The 25,678-nt window shown below is 42.3% G+C and overlaps 5 protein-coding genes and 1 pseudogene across 15 annotated transcripts; 3 read left to right on the forward strand and 3 right to left on the reverse strand.

Moving 5' to 3' along the window:
* Positions 1-33: 33 nt before the first annotated feature.
* LOC120457521 (palmitoyltransferase ZDHHC20-B) lies at positions 34-4,357 on the reverse strand. 8 transcript variants are annotated; one of them, XM_039645087.2, is made up of 8 exons: positions 3,830-4,355; positions 3,646-3,767; positions 3,451-3,557; positions 2,985-3,231; positions 2,689-2,851; positions 2,495-2,624; positions 1,547-1,651; positions 654-1,460 (listed from the first exon to the last, which is right to left on the reverse strand). In XM_039645087.2, exons 1-8 carry the CDS (start codon positions 3,963-3,965, stop codon positions 1,322-1,324), a joined length of 1,149 nt encoding a protein of 382 aa, XP_039501021.1. In that variant the 5' UTR covers positions 3,966-4,355; the 3' UTR covers positions 654-1,321. The 8 variants fall into 8 exon arrangements, with proteins under 8 accessions (XP_039501023.1, XP_039501026.1, XP_039501027.1 ...); XM_039645089.2 differs by lacking the exons at positions 654-1,460; positions 1,547-1,651 and adding an exon at positions 34-447 and having other exon boundaries at positions 3,830-4,357; XM_039645092.2 differs by lacking the exons at positions 654-1,460; positions 1,547-1,651 and adding an exon at positions 34-447 and having other exon boundaries at positions 2,689-2,824; positions 3,830-4,356.
* A 310-nt stretch (positions 4,358-4,667) lies between these two features.
* On the forward strand, positions 4,668-6,125 carry LOC120458654 (activating signal cointegrator 1 complex subunit 1). Its single transcript, XM_039646385.2, has 4 exons — positions 4,668-4,928; positions 4,980-5,076; positions 5,127-5,391; positions 5,448-6,125. Exons 1-4 carry the CDS (start codon positions 4,778-4,780, stop codon positions 5,988-5,990), a joined length of 1,056 nt encoding a protein of 351 aa, XP_039502319.1. The 5' UTR covers positions 4,668-4,777; the 3' UTR covers positions 5,991-6,125.
* Positions 6,126-6,247: 122 nt separating this feature from the next.
* LOC120450417 lies at positions 6,248-7,578 on the forward strand (annotated as a pseudogene).
* A 685-nt stretch (positions 7,579-8,263) lies between these two features.
* On the forward strand, positions 8,264-11,401 carry LOC120458552. Of its 2 annotated transcripts, XR_005617204.1 has the most exons (4): positions 8,264-8,512; positions 8,570-9,501; positions 9,557-9,840; positions 9,911-11,401. XR_005617204.1 is itself a non-coding variant. In XM_039646233.1 (3 exons), exons 1-3 carry the CDS (start codon positions 8,335-8,337, stop codon positions 9,662-9,664), a joined length of 1,218 nt encoding a protein of 405 aa, XP_039502167.1. In that variant the 5' UTR covers positions 8,264-8,334; the 3' UTR covers positions 9,665-9,893. The 2 variants fall into 2 exon arrangements, 1 of the variants encoding a protein (XP_039502167.1); XM_039646233.1 differs by lacking the exon at positions 9,911-11,401 and having other exon boundaries at positions 9,557-9,893.
* On the reverse strand, positions 10,625-25,636 carry LOC120458550 (lysophospholipid acyltransferase 1). 3 transcript variants are annotated; one of them, XR_005617203.1, is made up of 8 exons: positions 25,267-25,634; positions 15,075-15,298; positions 14,853-15,021; positions 14,623-14,793; positions 14,048-14,395; positions 13,652-13,984; positions 11,536-12,620; positions 10,625-11,065 (listed from the first exon to the last, which is right to left on the reverse strand). XR_005617203.1 is itself a non-coding variant. In XM_039646232.2 (8 exons), exons 1-8 carry the CDS (start codon positions 25,360-25,362, stop codon positions 12,196-12,198), a joined length of 1,656 nt encoding a protein of 551 aa, XP_039502166.1. In that variant the 5' UTR covers positions 25,363-25,636; the 3' UTR covers positions 12,057-12,195. The 3 variants fall into 3 exon arrangements, 2 of the variants coding, with proteins under 2 accessions (XP_039502165.1, XP_039502166.1); XM_039646232.2 differs by lacking the exon at positions 10,625-11,065 and having other exon boundaries at positions 12,057-12,263; positions 12,374-12,620; positions 25,267-25,636; XM_039646231.1 differs by having other exon boundaries at positions 10,625-12,620.
* On the reverse strand, positions 16,578-19,251 carry LOC120458549 (mucin-2). Its single transcript, XM_039646230.2, has 2 exons — positions 19,159-19,251; positions 16,578-19,102 (listed from the first exon to the last, which is right to left on the reverse strand). Exons 1-2 carry the CDS (start codon positions 19,166-19,168, stop codon positions 16,686-16,688), a joined length of 2,427 nt encoding a protein of 808 aa, XP_039502164.1. The 5' UTR covers positions 19,169-19,251; the 3' UTR covers positions 16,578-16,685.
* Positions 25,637-25,678: the final 42 nt, after the last annotated feature.

Consider the following 25,678-nt stretch of genomic DNA (forward strand, 5'->3'; position numbering starts at 1 on the left):
GAAATGTTCTAATAACTTTATTCTTACGCACTAAATTAATACGATTTTAAATTTTAAACGCGAATGTCAAAGCAAACATTTAGATATCGATCTCCCACAAATCTGCGCAGTATCACTTACATACATACATATTCATTATAATTCTCCATCGACTCATTGGTAACTTAAACATAATAACCTAGGTGTCCCTATAGGATGGACTGTCAGTACCTCTGTTATTTACACACTGAAAGTATATGTCGTAAGGAGGCTTTACAACTGAATCTCTAAATGTAATATGTAGCTACATTGTCGCTGGTCATGATTAGCTATGGAATCGAGTCTTGGAATCGCGGCTCTGGCAGAAAGTCCTCCTCTAACTCGATGCGCGTATCGCTGTGATATCCTAGCAAAGATTCCGTGTCCTCCTCCATATGACGGATCGGAAACGTTTTGCCATCGCCAAAGCTAAAGAATGTGTGGTGAATTATATGTTAGAGTTCATTGATCATATGTACGAAGTTGATAAGTAATGAGTGCGTTATTTTGTATATAATGGATTGATTGAAGATTCGGTGCTGTGCAGCTAAAACGAAGCTGTCATGTTTATTTTATTTGGCAAACTAAAACAAAACCTTTGTTGAAGTGTTAAATATATTTTAAAATCCATTTAATTTCGTCACTTGCAGAAGTTCAATAAAATATGTATTTGGCCATAAAGGTGTACAAAGTAATAAAAAGTATAAAAACTTGCAAACAGTTACTAACTACATAAATTAAAACCATATGGAAATTACTGAATTCCGTGTGTGTTAATAATGTGTACTGAAATCTCATTGCTTATCATTACGTTTAAGTCTTGAAGATCGTTTGATATCTACAAGGAAAGTTGGTTTCATGAATGCATTAACAAGGTACAAATCTTTGAAGGAGATCACCATATCTCAGCTATCAGGATATTCCATATTCGATTCTTCTAATGCGTGTGTGAAACCATTGACATATTGCCTAATGTTAACTTAGTCAATTATAGCTATATGGTTATTAATATTGTGGTCCCAGCCATTTAAACAGGTAAATAGCCTACACTAAACAGCTGATGAATTGCATAGAGGTAACTCATTTGCTTACTACAAACCGCAACGCTGAAAAATCTGGCAGTTTACTTGGCTCTATGGTACAAACATATAATACATTCTACAGAAACATGGTTATTATTCAAACGGGCAGATCGCCATTCGGCGGGCATGGGGAAACTTTGGCAGGATCAGCGCCTTTTAACGGATGGTCTCCAATCATGTCGATGTATACGGCTGCCCCATTGACTCCACACTCGCCCGGTCTAGACCTGGCTGCTGCCGTGATGCAGTTTAATGATTGGCCGTTTGCCAGCTGCTCCTGTCGCTCGTTGAGTTCGTCCCGGAATGGAGATGGCGGCTGGACCTGCAACAGCTGGGTTGGCTGGACGCTGGTGCTTCTTACTTGATGAGGCGATTGGTTGTGGTGATGGTTAGTGTTGTCGAGGGGACTAGCGCCAATCAACTTATCTGTTGGATTGCCATCTAACCTGCTTGCGGCCGTATCTCCCATTGCATCGTACCGCTGGACTGGAGAAGTGGTGGACACTCGACTCTGGTCGCTGGAGGTCGGATAGCTGTAACCATCACCGCGACTAGTTCCGTGATTGTGAATAAGCAAAAGGTTGGGGTATTGCGTTAAACAGAGAGTTTTAAACAGAAATTTTGATTGTTTGTTAAGATTTCGAGTTATTTTTGATTTTTTTACAATTTAGCTTATTGTAGTTTTAGCTGTTGTTGCTTGCAGTTTATTTGTTATATAATTTTGCACAGAAGTGTGAAAACGAATATTAAAATTGAATCGACTTTTCGTGTGTAAGAAGTGTTTTGGTTTTAAAAAGCTTAATGAGCATTTAAAATTCCAAAAGTTCCGTCAGAAATTCAATCTAACTTGGGGTGGACAATTGGTACTAACCTTGTTTTGGTTAGATCTAGGTGTCTATTTCTAAATATTCGTCTCTTTTTATTTACAAAAATAAACAGCTAATGGAATTGAAATAAAGTGGTAATTTTAATTTGGCTTACACCTAAATTACAAAAGGAGATCGACAACATTGATTCATTGCTTCCCGCTCTCATTTTTAAGCACACACAGTTATTATTGGCTTGCATAAATAATACGTGTTAGAAATTGATTTCAGTTAATCTAAAATTTCATTATTATATTGTTTTTTTTTTAATAACTTAGCACACAGAACACACATTAAGACTATTAATGGTTTTAACTACAAAACTTTAAATTTGAAACATGCCTTTAATTTGCCGAAATCAAAATAAAAAACCAAAATCCAATAACCATTAAATCAAATCTAATTAAACAAAAGTGCACGAAAAAAACAACTAAAGAGTTAAAGCTTCTGGTGCAGCACGAATTAGTCAAAATGGGCATGTGAAAATGTCACAGATCTAAAAATTGTAGTAAATGAACCGATTAATACCTGGAAAACACGGGCAGGAACCAGTATTGCCAGTCGTCGCCAAATACCTCGCAGAAATTGGCATAGCGGCCCAAGTTATAGCCATTCTTGTCGGGACCGCCAACGCGGAAGATTGGAGCCCTGAACGACTCTAAACGGAAGATAACGAGGCTATAGTATGCATGTGAATTATAAGTCCGGCTTTAGGTACTTACCCAATGTCGTGCGATTAACCAGCACAAGGTAGATGTGGTAGCCAAACAAACTCACCAAACTAATGGCAAACATAATAGCAATAAAGAACAGGAACAAGATGTGAAAACGCCCCATTCCGCTGGCATTTAGTTGTCCCTGTGCCGAGTAACCATTATTATCGTACTTGGATCAGTAAGTACAAGCAGTTTAGATAACATTACAGCAAAACGAGAGAATACATTCATTAACTAACAGGTCTTCGCATGCAGCGGGCATTTAGAGTGGTAGTAAAAGTAGAAAAGAATTGGAAACTTACTGCACCTACCTTCCAGAACTCAACAAAGTCGTGCAGCGAGGTGAACGCCACATACAGGCAGTAGACGAGCGCGTAGCCCAGGAACAGAACGAAGTACTTGTAGTTGTAAAAGTTGACGCAGTTGTTTACCCAGGGGCAGTGGTGATCCATCTTCAGTACGCAGCAACTGCACACACTACAGTGGTGAGCTCGGTCTGGCTTTATGATCTTGCATTTCTCGCAGAACCGCACCGAACCATTCATTGTGCTGTTGAGCAAATGTTTAAATATTATCAAAAATGTTTGGAAATACGTTGTTCTATTTGTTTTACTACTGAGAGTTGGTAATGTCATTAAGACAATTTTTTATTTCTTAAATAAAATTGTTTTTCTTTAATAAAATTATATGAATCAAGATGAAAATGCAATTACAAATACAAGTCTACTGACAATTAAAAGAAATTTTCGAAACATGGTTAATACTTACCGATTCGTTACTGGCAAATCGCGCGCAAAGTTGTTAAGAATGCGTTTTTGGGTGTCCGGGCTGTCGGCGCGGAAAAGTCGCGATACTTCCTCATCCGGTATTCGCCACTAAAAGCGGTTTGTAAGCAATAGGATTATGTAGCATTTTCCGGTTTATTTTGATAGCAAGAGCTGATAAGGCGTATGATTCACTTACCTGATCCGGTATTCGGCCTACGGAGGTCATTATGGTGCGCCAGTACGACCACATGAACAGGGTGAGGAAAAGGTGGTAGAACAGAAGCATGAAGATCATACTAATGCGGTTTTGCGAGTTGCCTATAGAAGAAAAGAAAACATCCTCTTATATACTCTCCTACAAGACGGTAAATACAACTTACGGATGCATAGCTCGACCACATAAGCGTAATAGGACCAAGCTATTACCGCGGTAATAAATAGCACTGGTATCCATTTGAAGACTGCCATGCAAAATCCGCAGGGTGTCTTTCGCCGTCGATGATCGTCGTTGCCCATTCTATTTATGTGAGCCACCACTTCAGCAAGGGCGCGTGTGTCTCGGGGCGTTGGTGTCACCTCCACCTGGAGCTGGAGCGAATTGGGGACGATCGATGGGGCTGCAATTGTGGGTGCTCCTCCAGCGGGCGCTCCACTGGGCAATACAATGTCTTTATCTTCTAGTGATTCACTGGCTTCGCAGGCTGTTGCCAAACGCTTTTGGGCGCTATCCGCTGCTTGCTTTCCCTTTTTGGCGGACAGGTGCTGACTTACACCTTATCGTTGCGACATTTTAGGTAGTACTTCCCAGTTAATCTGCTTTTTCAGATGAAATCAACTAAATTTTGGCTGTCAAATTGGGGGAACTCGAATTGGTTTAGGGATGGTCGATTTGTGTGTTGTGGGTGACAACAGCGTGCCGTGACTCGATACTATCGATCAATTACAATTGGTAACCAATTCTAAACCATCGTATTCTAGATAGTGTTAAATTTTTGACTTGATCACTTTGAATATGATTGCTATATATACTATATATATAAATGTTAAAAATTTAACATAATCTAATATTGATGTATTAGTACAGCAGCTTGTTGGAGATAAAATAAAAATGAATAAAAAAGATTTTATCTAAAATAACTGTTTTTAATATTTAAATAAGTAGCAGTCATCACTATTTTTATTTCGTGTTTGGTATTTATTTTAGTATTGCCTAATATACCGAAGTGAATATTCATCATTGCCGGCTTGTCATCGTTCTTTCAAAGAAGTACATTTGATTTTAGGATATCCCCGTTATTATAAAAGCGACCTGAATATATTTGATCGCCATGAGTCGCGAAGTGTTATCACCTCCTGTCCAAAAAATGAGCCTGAACCGTCGCTATAGAGTTAACGTTGTTCACGACGACTTCGGTGGCGACAAATGGAATAGTCAAAACAAAGGGGCTACACCAGGAAACAAAACCTACGAAGAGCCGGGTAAGTGGGTATTGTTGTATTTGTTGCCCACGTAAACCCTCTTCTTTCCAGATCTTTATGGTGATGATGATGACGAGGACGATGCGGCTGTTAAATGTATTGAGGAGTCGGCAAATGGCGATTTTACGCTTTCTATTCATGTATCCAAGTGAGTTAAGTCCTAGAAACGTCTGACATCTTTGACTAATATCCTTGCAGATCATTTTACGGTGGACTAATTGGCATGAAAGGATCTACGAAGCGCCGCATCGAGGAAGAGACCCGAACAGAGATCTATGTTCCTCGTCAGAACGAGAAGTCAAACGAAGTGACCATCAGGGCCAAGCAACGCAGTCAAGTATGCGCTGCACTTCGGCAAATTCGCCACCTAGTAGCGTCTTTACGCAAAAAAATGAAACCCACACATTTTTTGGCATTGCCTTTGAACTATGGAGAAGTCAAGGAGCGTTTTGTGGATTTAAAGGTATGAGCTGAAATCTGGTTGTATAAATACTTATTTCTAATTTTCAAATTTCCCAGAAATGCATTTTGGAGGCCGAGTTGCCAGGCATCGATGAGGAGCTCTTCATATCGGAGTGCTGCATCCATCTTACCTTAGGTGTATATGTGCTGCTAGATGACAGTGAACGCCAAGAAGCCCTAGAGGTCCTAAAATCCAGTCGTCGCTTACTGGATGGTCTAAAAACACCTTTCGAAGTGAGAGTTAAGGGCCTTGAGATTTTAAACGACGACCCAAGCTCCACTCGCGTTTTATATGCCCGTATCGAGTCTCCGGACTTGCAGAAGTTTGCGGATACCTGTCTGGCCCACTTTCAGACTACAGGCCTGAGCGCTACAGACAATATTGAACGTGAATCCATTAAACTGCACATGACCGTGATGAACAATCGGTACCGGAATGAGGCAAAGAAGTCCGGTAACAGCTTTGACGCCCGCGAGATTCTTAAGGGCTTTGGAGATTTCGATTTCGGAATAGCCCAGTCCAAGGCTGTGCACCTGTGCGTATTAAAATCGCGCGGCGAGGATGGTTTCTATAAGATAACCGGTAGTCTCGAGTTCTAAGAACACAGCGTATTTTTGTTCAGTTTTTTATAAGAACATTTTAAAAAAATACCCCTTAATTAATAAAACCCTTGCTAACTAACCCTTCACGGTCCTGAAAGGTTCTTTGTTTATGCTCTGTGGCTTAAAAATGTATGCAAATGGTTTATTTATATGTATGTAAGGGGTTTTGGGGTCAGGAAATGGACTATGTAACAAATTTAAAGAGCTACTTTTTAATAACTTCTATGATTCCGTAAATCGTCGGAAAGCCCATGATGCGCATACAAGGTGATCCCAAGGTGTGCTCCGCGCAGAGGGACAAATGCTAGAAAGACTTAGTTTAGTCTTAGTTTTTTGCTATTGCGAGCTTAACAGGACTACCGGACCAAAGACATTAGAATTTCGCATTTCGCCCACATCGCACTCGGATCTGCTGAACGGCGACCAGCCGGCCTCCACGCTGACCCAAGACTTCCACACTCGGCTGGACAATCTGCTGCGCACCCTGGTGCACGCCAGGCCGCACTTTGTGCGCTGCATTCGGAGCAATGGCACCGAGGCGGCCGGCAGCTTCGATAGGGTCCTGGAGACGGTCAACCTGATGGCCAGTGGGTTTCCGCATCGCATGCGCTTCAAGCAGTTCAACGCCCGCTACCGAATGCTGGCACCATTTCGGCTGCTGCGTCGCAGCGAGGACCAGGCTTTGGAGGATTGCCAGCTGATAGTGCAGTACACGCTGGAGCAGCCGTCGGTGCTGGATGGCTCGGTGACCCTGGCCTGGGCGCACGGCAAGCGTCATGTCTTCCTCAGTTAGGGCATTTTCCAGCATTTGGAGCACTTGCGCACCGAGATTAGGCACAAGAGCGCCAACCTGATGCAGGCCATCTGGCGCGGTGGTGGCGCAAGAAGATGAGCAGTGGCGGGCCCAAGCGCTCTAAACACCCAGGTCATCAACAGGTGCCACTTTCGAACACCAAGGTCACGCCGAACTCCGCCGCGCAGAGCAAGGCCGCATCCTCCACGATGGTCGCCCTTGCCGCGGTGGCAGCTGCTGCGCCCATTTCTGGTTAGTACCCTCCACGGGTATTCCCCATCTCCGCCAAGCTAAACACCAAACTCTATTATTTAGTGACACGGCTCTCGGCCAAGACAACGAACCCGGGCATTAGGGGCACAGTGGCCAGACCCAGGCCACAGCCCATTGCTGGGACTACGCCGCCGGATCCGGAGGAGAAGTGCGACCAGAAGATCATACAGCAGACCTGCAACCTGTTTGGACTCGATTAGGTAGGTGTTTTCCTCTTGCAATTTGTAAATGTAATTATATATTTGAACGCCCAACTACTTTCATTTTGCAGGAACGTCCACCGCCAGTTCCACCATATCATTCCTTCACAGGTACCGGCAACTCGAAGGTAAGCTATCCCCAAAATCGGGTCATGAAGATGAACTTCCCAGAGGAGAGACAGTCGGAGGCGCCGCAGCTGAAGAAGGGCGGGGCTTTGACCGTGGTGGGTGCCTCCACCGTTCGGGGTCACCTGATGGTGGAGCACAAGGGGCAGAGTTTCCATGTTCCCCCTTCCAGTTCATGACAATCAGTAAATAATAGGTGTAGGAACTTAAAGGATGGATATATGGCTCTTCAACTCTTCCCGATAATAGACGTGCCCAATGTATTAAGACTGTAAATATTCCACTTGGTAGTTTTAATTGCTCCAATTGGCCCCGGACTTACGTAGTATTATTATGAATTATTTTTATGAGTAAACGCCAATCGATAGGTTGTGGCTTTAATTACATATCCACAAATAATCAAATAAGTTCTTCCATATAATTTATAAGTATTGTACATGTTACTGAGATTACATTATTTGCCGTTAAGTAATTAGTTAAGTGAGTTTCAATTATTATTTTTGATTTCAATTAAGAATTGTGCATTTTATTAGACTACGGTTCATTTTGTCATTCAAATAAACGAAGCATACATTGAAATATTTAAAATACCTTGTTTCACTACATAAATAGGCGATGTTTCTGCAAAATAACTAGTTATAGATAATTTTCTCTGTTTATGATAAGAAAAAAGTTTGGAATTAGCTAGAAAAATATGTATAAGGAGACTCATAACTAATATCAATACATACTGTTTAATAATAGGTAATATTTCGAGGAGTAATGTATGTGTAGTCAATTTTTCCCGTGCTGTTTTTTTAAATGTGCATATATTCGTAGTGTTAGAAAACGCCGCACTGCATTCAAGCAGTGTAAATGCAAGTAGTTCAAGGCTCGATCGGAAAGCATGCAAACAGCTGACAGTATTTGTTTTTGTAAATCTCGTTTTGAATAAAAATTTCGATGTGAGATGGAGCAAATAAATGAAGATATATGGATAAATATACTAAAGTACCTGCCGATGTGCGATCAGTTCTCGCTGGTCCAAGTCAACGAGAATATATGCTCCTACGTGAAGTATCAATGGGGTCACCTCAAAACAGTGACCCTGTACCGCAGGGATCTGGAATTTCTGGACCGGAATAGGAGTTAGTGCTGCTGTTATAGATTCAATGCCATAATAATAAATGTAACCACATACTTAGAACTGATGCAGGAATGTCTGGGCGGCTGGTCAGCAACGGTGGAGCATCTGCATCTGCCAAGTGCCAGCAGTGATTTGCTTAGGAAGTGGACCGAGTACAGCTTTCCCCACCTCCGATCGCTGGTCTGCCACATGGACTACAATCTCGAGGAGGCGGACGAGGAGACCCTTCTGCTGACCAAGTTGTTTCCGCTCCTGACCAGACTGTCACTCACTAGCAGCACCACAGGTCGTCATTTGTGGCACTGGAGGCATCTGAAGGAGCTGAATCTCACCTGGTGTGAGTATCTGGACCCGGATCACTTCCAGGAGATCTTTGGCAGCCTGCAGCTGACCAAGCTTACTATGCTCTACTACGGATACAATGTGAACCTGGGCGAGAAGGTTGTGGATATTGCGCGGTGTACCACGCTTGAGGAGCTGCATCTCGACGATCACCATTTGCTGGGCGATTTCCTGCCCCGACTGATGAATCTGCCGCACTTCCGCCGCTTGGCCTTTTACACGCGGGACTACTATGAGTTCTTGCTCAGTTCGGTGGTCAGGCACAAGCCGCTGAAGGTGCAGTCGCTTCTATTCAACGATTCCTTCTGGAGCAGTGAACGGGTGGCGGAAAGTATGCTGCATATGACCAATCTACGTCGGCTGGTCCTGCAGGAGGATGACATCGACTCGCAGCAGCTGCACAGCATCTGCCACAAGTTGCCAAATTTGGAAGAGCTGCACCTTTTGGCGATGCGCGAAGTTCCCTCTCCCAGCCATCTGTGGAACTCTGTAGGTCACTGCCACCTGCTTAAGATCCTCAATCTATCTTCTACTAAGCTGAGCAGCCAGTCGGTGGATCTCAAAAACCCCTGCCTCTCAAAAGTTTTGCTCAATCGCAGGATTCCGCTGACCCTGCATCTCCACAACACTGGATTGGATCCCAGTAAAGTGAGTTAAGCACACCAACTTGTTCAATGGCTGCTAAGTTAAATTATATCCATAGGTTCTGCGGGATTGCGATTGTGCTTCTCTAAGAATCTCCTTTGAGCCCATCCACTTGAATATTTGGAGTTCCCGGTTTGTGGAAATCGAATTCAGTCCAGACTTGTAGTAGTTTTCTAAAAACAACTAAAACTACATTCCTACCTCAATAGAAATTGACGTATATAGGCTGTATCAATGCAACTGGTGATGGAGATTCAGATTAAACATTCTGACTAAAGTATCATACCCTTTGCAAGGGTATATACTCAAACAGCTGAACAAAACAGATAGCATTTAATTCAAGTAAATAATCATTTTTATCAGACCTAAAATAAAAGTTGAAACTTGCAAACGTACTACTTTCGATTTTTAGAAATTAACAACAATTGGCTGCTAAGATTTCAAAAGAACAATGTCTAAGAACGATAAGTATTTATCTTTATTGGAGCAAGAGCACCAACCTTTGTTTATCTGAAAAAGCTAAATGGATGGCAAACATTTTACCTCAATGCAGTTGTGCTTTAAAACTTCTTAGGTACGGATACCATTGGCAATGGATCGGACATACATATGTGGATGAATTCAAACAAAAAATGCGGCGGCTTCTGAATTGCGCACCGAGTGATACCAAAGACAGTAGAATATTATAATGTCTTTGATCGGTTTGACTTTCCCTCTCGGATTCCATTGATCTACACATGAAGGTTATATACTTAAAATATCCCATCAATGAGGCGATGGACGGAGGAGATTACTTCTAAATCTGTAACCCCAAATAAAAAATGTTATTTTTACATCCATTCCATCTAAGTCCATTACATGAATATCCCATTCAAGAAGGACACCAGTAAATTCAAAGTAAATTACACATATACGATTTATTTGTCGAATATCAATGCTCCAATTGGTTTTGTATATCTTAGGCGACTGGACTGCTTAACACCTTAGTGCTTTGTGCCTGTCGAAATCTTCTCCGGCGCTTTTCCAGGAGAAAAATACAACAATCAAAACAAATGTGCGCTAAGATTTCGCTCCCGGTAGGACTGGTTTTCGAGTCGTTATTACAATAAATATAAAAATATATCGATTAAGTGTAAGGATTTTTTGCAAAATCGTTTATTGGATTTAACAAATTAATGGGTAAAACAAAAAGGTTATATAAGGAGAATGCTTAAGAGCTACGGAGTAGGAAGCCACAAGTGGAGGACACGAACATTTACAAAAAGAGCCAGCTAAAAAGCCGGTTTGGAAAAGATATATAATTGGGAAGTAAGCTGGAACTCCCTTCCAGACACCCTTCCGCACTTGTACAAAAATTGGTTTAAATTGAATATCAAAATCAACTCGACGGCTTACTAACTAATTTCATCTACGCACGATTTGCTTTTTGTTTTGCTTAGTAAATGTCAATAGCTTCAGTCTAAAGTTAGGATTTGGTTGACTTTTGTTTTAGGCTTTTTTGTTTTGCTTGAAGAGGATATCATTGGTTCTACTTGTCACGTTGTTGTTCCATCGGGCGGGAATTTAACTACAATAGTAATGATATTGCAAAATTGATTTAGTGGTTCGCACATAGACTATATGGTAAACATTTTAACATATGCAGGCTTGCATACACATATATGCATTAGTTTTCGATAAAATGCAAGACTCAAACAGTGCGTTTTTAGTTTTCTTGTGTGTTTATAAACTCATCAAAAAGTATTGGCTGTCATTCACTCGTCTGGTACACGACGTGCAATAAGATCTGTCAATTTTCTTTTTTTTAAGGTTTGAATTACTCTAGCGGATATGTGTGGGGTTTGCTTAAAACACACTGTTTGTATCAGGCCGTGTTATATTAACAAACAAACAACTACAAATGTATATAGATTTTTTTCAACAACAATTAGAGTTTTTGTGCACATTTAGTTAATTTAAACAAGGGTATTAGCTGCTGGTGAACATGTAAGTGTATTTCAGATATTTCATAAATAATCAGCTGTTCTAGACACTTACATTAGTGTAAACAATTTCTTTACTTCAGGATTGTCAACGAAAACCATTTATTAAATGTGAAACCAAAAATTGCAATTTTTATGTAGTGAGCGTATATCGTGTGCGTATTGGATAAATCTCGCAGTGTATATATTAATCAATCAATCAAATGTGGAGCACCCATTTTGGCCCCTGACTGCCTCCAATCCCTGCCGTGCCACCCTCGTCATCGTTGTTTTGTTCGATCTCCTCACACTTGCTGGACAATGCTACTATTTTGCATGACCGTTGCTAAGCACTGCCGGCACTGCTTGTTGCACCACCGCGTTGATTACCTCGATCTCCTTCTTTAGAAAGGCGGCGCCGTTCTCCTCGAGGGGAGGTTGGAGGTCAGCGGTAGCATGGCCAGGATCTTTGCCATTGTCATGGACAGAGGATATGTTGCGTTTGCGCAGCCCACCGCCATTTGAAACGTCCAAAGAAATTCCGCCGTTGCTGCCGGGTAGCTTTAGCTTGGGGAACTCGATGTCCCGCATCAGGTCGTTTTTGAACTCCACTATGCCGCTTACGGTTTCGGTAACAGTCTTATCAATAAACTCCTCTATGTTTTTGGTCTCCGCCTCGATCTTCTCCTTAAGCTTGCTGGACAACTGATCCATCTCGCATTGGTCGTGAGGAACACTAACGGCGTCCCGGGCGCATGTGGGCAGTACCTTCTTTTCGTGATGTGGCTGCTGCTGCTGCTGCTGCTGTGGGCGTGGTCGAAGATTTACATTGTTTGGTTGCTCGGTTGGTTGTTCTACGGTTGTCTTGTGTAGGCCAGCAGCTGGCTGCTGGTGTGTGGGCGTGTTGACTTTACATTGAGCGTGTTTTTCCTCCTCTCTATCCTCGTTGAGATCATTTCCTGCGGTTAAGGCTGCTGTAGACTCCACACTAGTGGTCACTGCATCCTTGGCATTGCCGCTGCCCGACAAGCGCACGTTTCCGTTGCCATTCGACGTCCGAAGTCGGCGTTCGCCGCGTATAAACTTGGGTAAAATAAATATGGTCACTAGTGAAATGATGTGAAGGCACAAATAAAATCTCAGGTACAATTTGATGCTGCCCTGTAAAGCGAAAACGTGAAGTCGGTTAATATGATTTTTAAATAAATATAATTAAATGTAGAGTGAGTGGATTCATGTTTGTGCTAAGAAATAGAAGAAATATCCTGCAAGTAATTAATAAAATAATTTTTAGCTAATATTTACTTGATATAACATTTTAAAATAGAATACCTTGAACACAATAGCACAAAGTAACCTTTTTAGTTGCTTGGCCTGTAGCCGAAATTTAGAAATAATCTTATACAACAAACCTTGGTTTGAACTAATGAATCTAGATTTATTTCAAATCTTCCCACATTATTTTGCCGAATGTCAAGTTAAAAGCAAAACTCTTTTTATACCCGTTATTCGTAAAGTTAAAAGGGTATACTAGATTCGTTAAAAAGTATCTAACAGGAAGAAGGAAGCGTTTCCGACTATATAAAGTATATATATTCTTGATCAGGATCAAAAGCCGAGTCGATCTGGCCATGTCCGTCTGTATGAACGCTGAGATCTCAGAAACTACAAAAGCTAAAAGGTTGAGATTAAGCACAGAGACATAGACGTAGCACAAGCTTGTCGATTCATGTTGCCACGCCCACTCTAACGCCCACAAACCGTTCAAAACTGCCACGCCCACACTTTTGAAAAATATTTTGATATTTTTTCATTATTGTATTAGTCTTGAAAACTTCTATTGATTTGCCAAAAAAACTTTTTGCCACGCCCACAAACCGCCCAAAGCTGCCACGCCCACACTTTTGAAAAATGTTTTGATATTTTTTAATTTTTGTATTAGTCTTGTAAATTTCTATCGATTTGCCAAAAACTTTTTGCCACGCCCAATCTAACGCCCACAAACCGCCAAAAACTGTCAGTGTTGAAGACTCTGACTCTTCTGGGCACTTCCAATAGCTGAGTAACGGGTATCAGATAGTCGGGGAATAGATTCCGAGAATATATCCTAATACATCCGATTGATATTCATGTTTGCATGTTTCCTTGTTAAGTCATCGGTATATATATTCGAATTTCCAAATCAGACTTACCATAAATTCAAGCAGAACGAATGGGAATGTGGCGTAACCCAGTACGACGCGTGTGATCAGGCAGGTGAGGATGTCGTAAAACATTCGCGTGACCTGCGTGCTCTGGAAGCGGTGACGGAAGAGTCGCCGGCCGATGCGCGCAGCTGTCACAACGACTGCGCCGGTGGCGAAGGTCAAGTAGTAGCCCGGATAGAAGCCGTGCCAGACGGCGCTGAGGGCGAAGGTAAGGAGCGTGCCGTACTGCTTGGGCACCCGTTCATAGACAAGCGTTCGCAGCCAGCGGTTTGTACCGCAGTTCCAGTTGTTGATGGCATCACGCATGTTCGTTGAAAACTAGCATCACCATATAGAATAGTTGTAATATAATTTAGTGATTTTATGGTTTTCATTTCCCACCTCGAACGACAGCACATTGATGTTGGATATCAGGTCCCACTTGGAATTGCCATCCTTATCGTAGCCGGTAAAACCTAGACCTGAGTTGTTGCATATGGCATCCGCTAGGAGCCACGCGTGATAATACTTAAAGCGTATGCACGTGGTAGCCATCATGGCGTACCAGTACTTGTAGACCATGCTGGTATTGTCCATAAAGTCATCCTCCTTCATGGCTTTTACGGGATATATTTTCACGAACTTCATGAAGATAAAAGCGCACACAAGACTACCAATCACTTTACGTATTACCGCTTTAGTAGGCGAAGGTTCCAGCACCACTTCTCTCTTGCTGATGTCGAGATTTCCCTGAAAAATAATCGTAAATAATTTTTATTAAAATGTAATTTTTCAATCGATAACTGTCTAGAAACAGTAACTACAAGTTGTAAATTTACAATTTTTTAAGAGGTTTCATAAAATGTTTATGCAATGCAATATCTTTTCATATCTCCATTTTATTGTTCTGAATTGAGAATAAAGAGCGTGATGGCTATGGTGCTTATTAGAAAGTCAGGTGACATAATTAAACTTACATTGCCCGGTGGAGTGCTCAGCAAATTGTAGCCTTCGACAAACTCGATGTAGTCCTTGTAAAAAACAAGAGGACCGGCTAGGATGCTTTGGAAGTGCCACACGTAGGAGAAGTATTCCAAAGCAGAGGGCATTTTGCGAATGGCATGGTACTGTTGCGCCTTGGTGAGTTCCTAATAAGTAAAGAAGAGTTGTATTATGATTTTTGGCAATGGATCTTCTGCACACTTACCTCATCGCCCCTAACAAAGCCATCGTGAATACTGAACGCCAGGCTGGTTACCTTCTGAGTGATGATCATTAAGGGCCCGGTTATGTCCAGAGCATAGGATCCGTAGTCGTATAGCTGGCGCATCAGATGCACGCACAGCAGATAAGTCATGGCAACCAGCAGGACGGCTCTAAAATGTCAAATATTAATTCACTGGCTTTAAATTTCAAATGTAGTAATTACCTCTGGACAATGCGCGGATCTTGGGTGCGGATGACGATGTAACATATTGCCGGCAATCCTGCAATATGGATTGCCTGCTGACCAAAGCAAAAGTAGCCGAAAGCCAGGCCAATCGATAGAGCGAACGTGTGGCGTAATTTGCTTGAAACCTTTGAAGGATGCAGCATCGATCGGAAGAGCGAGGCCAGGAAGAGAGCCGATATTTGGCAAATCAAAAAGTTGACCTGCAAATAAATATGATGATTTGAAGCGGGATAAGTAAAAGACTGAATTTTCGGCTTAAACTGTACGATTTTCCGCTGGGCAATGAATATATACCAAACACAAACTTGCAAACAATAATTCAAAGAACTAAGGGTGCATTAAATAAATTATATTTATAAATAAATTAAGTTTTTATATTGCCTAGGAGATCTTTGGACCCATCCGCCGAAGTGGAGCACATGTAGCCGGCACGTGTTTGGCTAGATTTGCAATTGTAATGCGAGAATGCAATCCCCACTTATAATCCCCCAGATCACCCAACAGGCAGCCCGAGAGAATTGCGGCCACAAGTGTTTGTCAACCGTCGCACTTGATCATGGCGATTGCCGATCACGATCACGCGTTGTGATCAATGTTCGTTTTCCTCCACTTTTTCTGACTCCCAGCGGCCTTGGTTTCTATTATTCCGATGCAAATTTACAGGGAACCCGAGCGGATCTTTGCAAAACATGACCTTTGCCTGCTTTTGTCATTGAAGAGCGGGCGGTTTTTGGTGGTATTTTCCGCTAGTTTGCTTTTTCGCACGAGTCCCGTGCCAATGAATATGCAATGAGCACCCTGAAGGTGCTGTTTAATTGATATCAATTGCCCGACGCTTTCAAATTTATTTCCATTCTGTGAAACGCATTTTAAACTGTCCTCGATAAGGTGCGATAAGAAATGGTCTTGGTAGGGAGTTCAGACCACACCCAGTCGGGGGTTATTCGTGGACAACATAATCATCGAAAGCGGATGCAACAGCTCTGTAATCGTGTCACTCTTATCAATAAGGATTTGTTTGCCGCACACTCATTGTGTTATTATTAAAATACGAGTAGCCGTACACATTTACCTTCCCCGCTCGGCGCTCTTTAGAATGGCAGACAACATATCAACTACTTAATGGGCTATACGTAATCACATTCATTAATTAATTAACAATTTGATTGGCACAAGTGGAAAGTCAATGACTTTTAGTAAAGTTAAACGTTAGCATTGTTTCGTGCGCAGTTTAAACTACTTCAGCTAAACGACATTTTTCCACCAGCAATTTTGTTTTTTCTATCTGCTATTAAAATAAACTTATAGAATATCCTGCGATTTAAAATTCAAATTATTTAATCACGTATTTTAAACGGCCAACCTTTCTAGAAGTTCCTGGATTTGGAAAACTTAGTAGTGTAGTTTTTAATGTTTTGCTGGACTGAAATATCATCTGTAATGTTTTGAATGAGAATTCGCAAACGAAATGTCATGTCCTGCGATTTATATGCTGTTTATTGAGTAGGCGGTTACAGTTGGCTACGGATACAAGTTGCTATACAAGCTGCGATCCCATTCCGGTTGCGTCGAGTCGGTTTAAATGTCTCAGTTACGTTGTGCCGGGCAGTTCAACACTTGGCTGCGTGGCAGGCACTCTCCTGCCTCTGAATCGTACCACAAACCGACGCGGCACTTGCGCAGCAGGCGACGGCCAGCGCGGCATTCATAGTACCTCCTGCAATGATTAGGGTCCTGGACAATACTTCCGTCCGCGCGACCAGCACACATGGCACTGAATCCGATCGAAGGAGTAGCTTTGGTGATGGAGCTCGAACCAGCGAAGAGATCTTTAATTGGCTTGGGAATCAATTGAGCTAGACCACTCTGATCACGCTCAGTTCCGCAGGCAGGTGTCGTTGTCTCTTCGCACGGTGGTGGGGAGGTGGTTTTGCGAGCACAGGTAGGGGGTGTTGACGTGGTTGTTGGTTCGCACGGTGCCTGTTTTGGGGTGGTGGTGGCTGACTTACAAGGTTGCTGTTGTGGAGTAGTGGTTGTCGTTGTTGGTATACACGCTGTTGTCGTCGTGGTTGTTGTTGTGGTAGTCGTGGTTGTTGTTGTTGTGGTGGTCGTCGTTGTTGTGGTGGTCGTTGTTGTAGTTGTGGTCGTCTCACAAGGTGAAGGTGGTGAAGTAGTTGTCTCGTTGGGCTCACAGGGAGGGGGTGGTGGAGGAGTAGTTGTCTCGTTGGGCTCACAGGGTTCCTCTTGTGGGGTAGTGGTTGTTGTTGGGGAACACGTTGTTGTTGTGGTGGTTGTTGTCGTGGTCGTCGTCGTTGTTGTTGTCGTTGTTGTTGTAGTGGTCGTCGTTGTTGTAGTGGTCGTCGTTGTTGTAGTGGTCGTCGTTGTTGTAGTGGTGGTCGTCTCACAAGGTGAAGGTGGTGGAGTTGTGGACACTGGCTCACAGGGAGATGGTGGGGCTGGAGTGGGAGTTGAAGGCTCGTTGGGTTCAGAGGGAGAGGAAGGTGTTGGAGTCGACGACTCGCTGGGCTCAGAGGGAGAGGATGGAGTAGGGGTTGACGGCTCGTTGGGCTCAGAGGGAGAGGATGAAGTGGGAGTTGACGGCTCGTTGGGCTCAGAGGGAGAGGATGGAGTGGGAGTTGGCGGCTCGTTGGGCTCACAAGGCGTAGGTGCGGGTGGGGTAGGCGTTGACGGCTCGTTGGGCTCAGAGGGAGAGGATGGAGTGGGAGTTGACGGCTCGTTGGGCTCACAAGGCGTAGGTGCGGGTGGTGTAGGCGTTGACGTCTCGTTAGGCACGCAGGGTTTCTCTTGTGGGGTAGTGGTTGTTGTTGGGGAACATGTTGTTGTCGTTGTTGTGGTGGTCGTTGTTGTTGTAGTGGTCGTCGTTGTTGTAGTGGTAGTCGTCGTCGTTGTGGTTGTCGTCGTCGTTGTGGTGGTCGTCGTTGTTGTCGTAGTAGTGGTTGTCGTCGTCGTTGTGGTGGTCGTCGTTGTTGTCGTCTCACATGGTGAAGGCTGCGGAGTTGTCGACTCGTTTGGCTCACAAGGAGAAGGTGGGGCTGGAGTGGGAGTTGACGGCTCGTTGGGCTCAGAGGGAGAGGATGATGTTGGTGTCGACAGCTCGTTGGGCTTGCAGGGTTCCTCTTGTGGGGTAGTGGTTGTTATTGGAGAACACGTTGTTGTTGTGTTGGTCGTCGTTGTAGTTGTTGTTGTGGTGGTGGTCGTAGTGGTGGTAGTCGTAGTGGTGGTAGTCGTAGTGGTGGTCGTCGTTGTTGTGGTGGTCGTCGTTGTTGTAGTTGTTGTCGTGGTGGTGATCGTTTCGCAAGGTGAAGGTGGCGGAGTTGTCGAGTCGTTTGGCTCACAAGGAGAAGGTGGGGCTAGAGTGGGAGTTGACGGCTCGCTGGGCTCAGAGGGAGAGGATGGAGTGGGAGTTGACGACTCGTTCGGCTCACAAGGCGTAGGTGCGGGTGCGGTAGGCGTTGACGGCTCGTTGGGCTCAGAGGTAGATGATGGGGTGGGAGTTGACGACTCGTTGGGCTCAGAGGGAGAGGATGAAGTGGGAGTTATAGGCTCGTTGGGCTCAGAGGGAGAGGATGGAGAGGGAGTTGACGGCTCGTTGGGCTCACAAGGCGTAGGTGCAGGTGGGGTAGGCGTTGACGGCTCGTTGGGTTCGCAGGGTTCCTCTTGTGGGGTAGTGGTTGTTGTTGGGGAACACGTTGTTGTTGTTGTCGTCGTGGTTGTTGTAGTCGTTGTTGTGGTGGTGGTTGTTGTTGTCGTCGTCGTAGTTGTGGTTGTTGTTGTCGTAGTTGTGGTGGTCGTGGTAGTTGAGGAACACGTTGTGGTTGTTGGGGAACACGTTGTCGTTGTCGTGGTTTCCTTACCACACGGTGGAGGTGTGGTGGTGACCTGACACGACTCCTTTGGGGGTTTCTGTTCGGGCCTGTTTATTCTATGGGCAGAGCTTGCGCCGATAGCGACTGATGCCACAAGGGCCAGAAGAAAAAGGCTTGCTGCAAGGAAGAGCTTTAGGTACGGCTCGTTCACGACTATTCACCGGCACACTTACACAGATTCATCGAATATTTCGGGAGGCGCAAAAGGATAACTAACTGCAGTTGGCTACTTTACCGCTTTCGCTTCGGTGCTCTGACAACTAACCCACATGCAGCTTCTTTTTATAGGCGTACCGTAAAGGGTGGAAATGTTCTTGGCTACCGGGTTACAAGTAACACATTTTTCAGATAACTTTTGACCAATTTGCAAAGTGCAGTTTGCAAAAGTAACAATGTAACCGTGGTTAAATAAGCAATCATATTAAAAATTACTATATGGAAACCTGGATTTTTGTTTTCCAAATTTTAATAAACTCTTTTGTTGTATGCGTTATCATTATATTTTTCTTTCTTTTTAAGAATTAACGCAAGGCTAAAAACAAACACACTGATTTTAAATTCTATTCCTTTCTGCAACAATATTTACACGTTCGTAGAATATCAGATGTTCCCCTGTCGAATTTCGTAATGGAACGGCACACTTCAATGTTTTACCGATAACACGTACTGTCAAGATGCACTCATACATACTTTATCTGCCTTCCTTTGTCAATGGAGAAGTAGCGCCCACAAGGGGGCCACGTCTCCCAAGCCACTCTTATGCCAAGCAGAACAATAAGGTGCGTCAATTTACAAGGCTCGAGCGATAATAAAAATGCAAGACTTTGGATATCGAACCGATTCAAAGCTAATCACTTTGGTAAGAAGAATACTCACCTAACTAGCAGTTTTCCCACTCGGACGCATGTTGTAATCATCATTCGAATACCTCATGCGCAATAAGTTGGTTCGCATTTGTGCTGGTCAAAACCGGTTCTTTGTTACCTCAGCCCAAGCTATATGGCTAATACACAAGCGCAAATCGGGCCTAATAAAAGGAAAATATATCTAATGGGTCGAATAATGGGTCTAAGTTATTACTTAGAAGGGCAACAAGTGGGTGTGCAACTTGTTGGTTTCGACTTAAAAACAAGACTAAGTACGTTCTTGGATCAATCTTAAAGCAAATAAGCCCCCTAATCAAGGCAGAAATGATTTCAGTGCAAAACGTCTTGCACAAGTACGCAAAAGAGGTTACGACAACTCCACAGCTTCTGTTCTGTTTTGTACATATGTTTATGACAAAGGGTTTCTGCAGCACAAGTTCCTATTGTACTCGTAATTAAATACTCTGAAGGTTTCTGTGTGGAATGTACTAAACTATTCATGTTTTTGAACTGTGCTCAAGGTGAAATAATTAAATCGAATTAGATTGTTTAGATTGGCTGTCAATCGAATTTCGAGGCACGCAGACTTGAGACTACAATGCGCATCCCAATTAGCAAGTAGTTCCCATTACACATCCTGTAATGAATACTATATACTGCAACAAACGAACACGGCAAATATGTTCTAGTGGAAGGGCAAACTGTTTAAAATCAAATATGGGGACCCAGACCTTCCTCCTCCGTTAGGATGCAATATTTATACCCGTTACTCGTAGAGTAAAAGGGAATACTAGATTCGTTGAAAAGTATGTAACAGGCAGAAGGAAGCGTTTCCGACCATATAAAGTATATATATTCTTGATCAGGACCAATAGCCGAGTCGATATGACCATGTCCGTCTGTCCGTCTGTCTGTCCGTCCGTATGAACGCTGTGATCTCAGGAACTACAAAAGCTAGAAAGTTGAGATTAAGCATACAGACTCCAGAGACATAGACGCAGCGCAAGTTTTTCGATTCATGTTGCCACGCCCACTCTAACGCCCACAAACCGCCCTAAGCTGCTACGCCCACACTTTTGAAACATGTTTTGATATTTTTTCATTTTTGTATTAGTCTTGTAAATTTCTATCGATTTGCCAAAAAACTTTCTGCCACGCCCACTATAACGCCTACAAACCGCCAAAAACTGTGTTTAAGACTCTCCTTCTCCCTTCCACTAGCTGAGTAACGGGTATCAGATAGTCGGGGAACTCGACTATAGCGTTCTCTCTTGTTTTGCTATTATGACAAGATAGTTGCCTGCTTGTCGAGATAAGACGATGCCATAGTTCCGGCCAGCAACAATTCAATATGGTTCGCAGCGCCAGCAATTTGCGTGTACTCGTCTGCCTTTGCTCGCTGGGATTCCTAAGCTACGAAGCTGTGCTTAAGGGGGGGGTAGGGTTTTAAAGGGAGAAAAAAACAGATTTTTACAGATTTTTTTTTGGGCGTACGGTGAAAGTACATTTATTTCTGATTATTGTACATTAAAGAGTAGTATTTGAACTATATTCTGTGAAATATTGGTTGAAAAATATTGAAAATTGACCGAATGGCAGCAATTCTTCGCAGGCGCCTCAGAAAAAATACATTTTGCGGTGCACATCATACCTCAGCACTGGATAATCTGATATGAAATACCCAAAGTTTTTCCATCAATTTTTATGTCCCTCTAGGTATCCCTGTCGAGTTTTTCCATTTATTATAATTTTTGAACTTTTTACAAAACTTGAAAGTGAAAATACCGATTTTTGGCCTAAGTTCATGACTATTGTTGTTAATAATAAAAAAAATTAAAATCAAAAACGAAAAAATCTCGACAGGGTTACCTCATAAATTATGTAAGGAAATACTGTAAAAAATTTGAGAACGATCGGTTGAATAGATTTTGAGATACAGAGTGCACCGACTCAAAAAACATCGATTTAAGAAAAACGTGTTTAAAGTTTTTGTTGCTGTCTTCCCCGCTGAGGGATTACTCAGGTAGCCGTTCGAGACCCGCCTACTTCCAAAGCTATATCTTTGTGAGTTTTGCTCCGATTGACTTCCTATTTACAGACAACAATCTTGAGTTACTATACTTTCATAATATGCAATTAAAAAAAATCACTTTTTTTGAACCCTCAAAACCCTACCCCCCCCTTAAGTTCCTTGACTTAGCCCCCTTTTCACACAGGAGTGCGCCATTAAACTGTTATATTTCACAGAAGGCGTTATTTGTAGTTAGGACGACTGTATTTCGCAGTTTAACGCATGTAACATTATTATGTATGGCATTTAGTTTGATCTTCGCATCGTTTCTTTATACTTTCGTTTTCCATACAACCTTTGTAATTTACAATAGATAATGTAATCAGTTCACTTAAGCTCTAATATACACTTTTATGTTAAACCTTTTTTTAGATGTAAAAAAACTATTGAACTGAAACTTTTGTTGTTCTACGTAACAATAATTATATATATACATATGTATATATACATACATATTTATAAATTATAAACTGTAATTGTACTGATAAGTACATATTTACATATAGAACTGCGGTAAACTGGCTCAATCAGGACCGCCATCAAACATTTGAATGAACACACGTGTAGAGTGAGTGCAAACAAATAATAAATCATTTAATTAACATGGTGTGTTTCCATTGCCAAATATTGTAAGTTGGATGGCAAAAGTAGGAGAGGCAATTGCCCACATTGGAAGAAAAAGGGGGGCAATGCGCGAAACGAAAAAGTGGCGTGATCGGTATAAATAAAACAATAAAATAACCGCAGAGAGATATACCCAAGCAACAAGCGAACGCACGATAAAAGCAAAAGTCAAAACAAAGACAAATGGCGAAATGAGTTAAGAATGCCAAGATATGGAAATCACCCAAGAAACAGCCAACCAAAACAAACATAACTAAAAGATATTAATTCAAATCGATTACTTCATCTTTAAACATTTCGGAATTCTTGTACACCTATAGACCCATCTGCAGAAAAAGTGAAGGGTATGCCAACAACCGTTAGAGGCGCCAAACAGCTGTCAAAAGCAGAAAACATTGCGAAGAGCGCACAAAACAGACGACGAACACAGAAGCAACGAGTTCAAACAACTGCGACACCCCACACTCAAGGTCACAGATATTATAATAATAATAATAGCATCTTTTTATGCATATCATCGCTATGGCGAGTGTAGGGGCCAGCTTTTGTCTCAGCTTTCTCTTAAATACATATGTATATGTACATACGTATTTATTTATGTACATAAATATTTTATACCTTTTTTCAGCTTGGCTTACATAACATGTATAATATAGAATTCCGATCGCATGGCGCGAACCGGTTAAAAACCTCCACGGAAATTCAAAATATGAGAAATAAGTATGTATGTACAATTAATATTATACATATGTACATACATACTTATGTATACGCCAGTAAAACAAGCACAATAGCAACGAGTTGTTTATTGATGTTTATTAATAAAAATATCGTACCACATATGTACATATTACAACAGCGGTGAAAATATTATAAACGAGCCTTTAAGTTAAATTACTAATAAGAAATATTTCTTTTGTTGTTATAAGCCGATTCTATTATGAGAAGAGCAGGAAAAGCTTCATTAATTTAAAAAATTACTATCATAGGGGTTCTATAAATGCGAAGTCAGGTGTATGAAAAAACGAGAGGCGTGGGAGGAAAACTCAAGATTGCGAGAGAGAAGGCAGAACAAACTGTTGAGAATTAACCGCGACTGACCCGGCCGGGAATGCATCTTTGGCCAATAAGGCCTCGCATGTTTTTATTAAGCAGATCTTTTTACTATCCAAGTACTATATGGATATGTAGGTGCCTTTAACATGGGGCGATTCCACGGAACAATTGGCCAATTCAATGGCATTTGCGCAGTTGCGTGCTGCGGCCTTCGCTCCAAATTAGCGCAATATAAAGCAACAAACAAATCAAATATAAGGCGTAGCGATTTCCAAAATAGTGTCGCCACCCACCACAAAACCTTATTACGAGGTACAGTCAACTCTGTGACAGGTGAACGATAGTATTTAAATAATTTTTATAATTCTGATCTTAGCTATCTTATGATAGCTGATATTGCTCTACCTTTTTAAAGTACCTTTGTTTTGCTGCGTTTACTGTTTTGTGCTCGACAGTGTGGCTGACTCATACGGTCTACATCAGCTGAGTCAAAATGACAAGAAATACGCTAACCAACACATCGACAAGCTGTTGATATTTGTTTGCAAACAAAAGAAGCGCTAAAATTCAATTATCTGGGATGGAGGGGTTCGTAGTTTGAGCCAAGTCAAATTGGATTTAGAGCGACTATTGATAGCGAAAATGGACCGATGGCGAAGTAACACTGATTTTCTGTCAGTGTGCTTTCCTTTCATCGGAAGTTGGCATTAGGTCATCCGCATTGAAAAATATGACGATTACGTACATGTGTGTCGGTTGATTTGGCCCAGAAAATACCTTTCTATGAATCACATTTCTATATGCCAGCTGCAGTTATGCAAATTACATTGCGCCAAGCGAATGGGGCATAAAAAGGAGGTTTACAAGAGAGGCGAAGTAAGTGTGTCTGTGCGACACTCTGCAAAGAGATTAATCACTGCCTCCCAGTTACCCTCCGCATTAGTAAGTGATGCAAAGCATTTTAAATTTAGCGAAATCAACTGTGTGTCGTCGTCAGTCGCAACAATAGTAATTTTAAAATTTCACGCTAGACCGCTTGTAGGCTGGAAAATTCCACTGTTAGATAATTCATACTAACTGATAAGCTCTTCACATAATTCAAGTTTTCTAAATTAAATTAGAAAAACTACAAAATGGGTAAAATGCAAAGCAATTGGTAAATGCGATAAACTGTCCAGTATATCTTACGTTTTAAAAGCCGAGGTACAGTGCGCAATCATTAACGTAAACAAAGCTAATTCATATTTACATGTGATTGAAGAAATTTCACTGTATAAAGGTGTGAATAAATAATTCTTTGTTTTAATACTTCCATTCTATATATCCTTATATTCCCCATGTTCCTTACGTTAGGTGGTTCAGTACATGGATCGCTTACTGTACTCTAAATCTTTGTTTGGGCAACCGGCATGGAATTTCTTTACCTCCCCTTTCCAGGTAAGTTTTGCAGATTTCCCGCCGAAGGAATCACAGATCTGTCCTTCAAGAAGTGCATTGTTCTCAGAGAGAGGGATTTGCCCAGCGGCTTCTATCCCGTAAGATTGGCACACAAGCACGCGTATACACACGCACACGTGCACACGCCCGTTTTAGAAGATAACGGTAGGGGAAGAGGGGCCTGAACAACCAGAGAGTTGAGGCTTGGAGTAAATAGTGTTACTTACCAAGTCCACAGAGAGGCCCACCATGTCTGCGAGCCAAGTGAAGGTCCGGCTGCCGTTGTAGCAATCATTCTCGATGAATTTCGGCGGTTCTAGCATTGTGCTGCCTGTTTTCTTTATCCGCTCTTTTCTGTTGCGTTGTTGTTGTCGGTCGTTCTGTTTCAGCGCTTCATTGGGAAAACTTCGCTATTAACAGACACTTTTTCGGATTATCCGGTCACCACTGAATTAACGAGCTCCCCAAATTGGGCGAAGGGGTGCGCGCGCGGTAATTACTTATAATTTTGTGCAATAATTTTGAACTTTTGTCTGTTCGGATCGAGTCTACCGTGCCCGTGCGTATAAATGAAATATTCGAAACGCAATAGAGATGGGCGCTCGGTGTGTTCTGTGAGGCCAGCGATGGCTAACCGAT

This window comes from Drosophila santomea, chromosome 2L (assembly GCF_016746245.2).
Source record: "Drosophila santomea strain STO CAGO 1482 chromosome 2L, Prin_Dsan_1.1, whole genome shotgun sequence".
Classification (NCBI taxonomy): Eukaryota; Metazoa; Arthropoda; class Insecta; order Diptera; family Drosophilidae; genus Drosophila; species Drosophila santomea.

What these genes read in the sequence shown, in the direction of transcription:
- LOC120457521 (XM_039645069.2), bottom strand. Translation starts at nt 3,965, where the DNA reads ATGGGCAACGACGATCATCGACGGCGAAAGACACCCTGCGGATTTTGC. An exon ending in GATTTGCCAGTAACGAATCG is followed by an intron (nt 3,232 to 3,450) that starts GTAAGTATTAAC and finishes TTTGCTCAACAG; the next exon opens with CACAATGAATGGTTCGGTGC. An exon ending in GGTTAATCGCACGACATTGG is followed by an intron (nt 2,625 to 2,688) that starts GTAAGTACCTAA and finishes TCTTCCGTTTAG; the next exon opens with AGTCGTTCAGGGCTCCAATC.
- LOC120458654 (XM_039646385.2), top strand. Translation starts at nt 4,778, where the DNA reads ATGAGTCGCGAAGTGTTATCACCTCCTGTCCAAAAAATGAGCCTGAAC. An exon ending in CTTTCTATTCATGTATCCAA is followed by an intron (nt 5,077 to 5,126) that starts GTGAGTTAAGTC and finishes ATATCCTTGCAG; the next exon opens with ATCATTTTACGGTGGACTAA. An exon ending in AGCGTTTTGTGGATTTAAAG is followed by an intron (nt 5,392 to 5,447) that starts GTATGAGCTGAA and finishes CAAATTTCCCAG; the next exon opens with AAATGCATTTTGGAGGCCGA.
- LOC120458552 (XM_039646233.1), top strand. Translation starts at nt 8,335, where the DNA reads ATGGAGCAAATAAATGAAGATATATGGATAAATATACTAAAGTACCTG. An exon ending in ATTTCTGGACCGGAATAGGA is followed by an intron (nt 8,513 to 8,569) that starts GTTAGTGCTGCT and finishes CCACATACTTAG; the next exon opens with AACTGATGCAGGAATGTCTG. An exon ending in CTGGATTGGATCCCAGTAAA is followed by an intron (nt 9,502 to 9,556) that starts GTGAGTTAAGCA and finishes TTATATCCATAG; the next exon opens with GTTCTGCGGGATTGCGATTG.
- LOC120458550 (XM_039646231.1), bottom strand. Translation starts at nt 25,362, where the DNA reads ATGCTAGAACCGCCGAAATTCATCGAGAATGATTGCTACAACGGCAGC. An exon ending in GATCCGCGCATTGTCCAGAG is followed by an intron (nt 15,022 to 15,074) that starts GTAATTACTACA and finishes TTGACATTTTAG; the next exon opens with AGCCGTCCTGCTGGTTGCCA. An exon ending in TCGTTCTGCTTGAATTTATG is followed by an intron (nt 12,621 to 13,651) that starts GTAAGTCTGATT and finishes TTCGCTTTACAG; the next exon opens with GGCAGCATCAAATTGTACCT.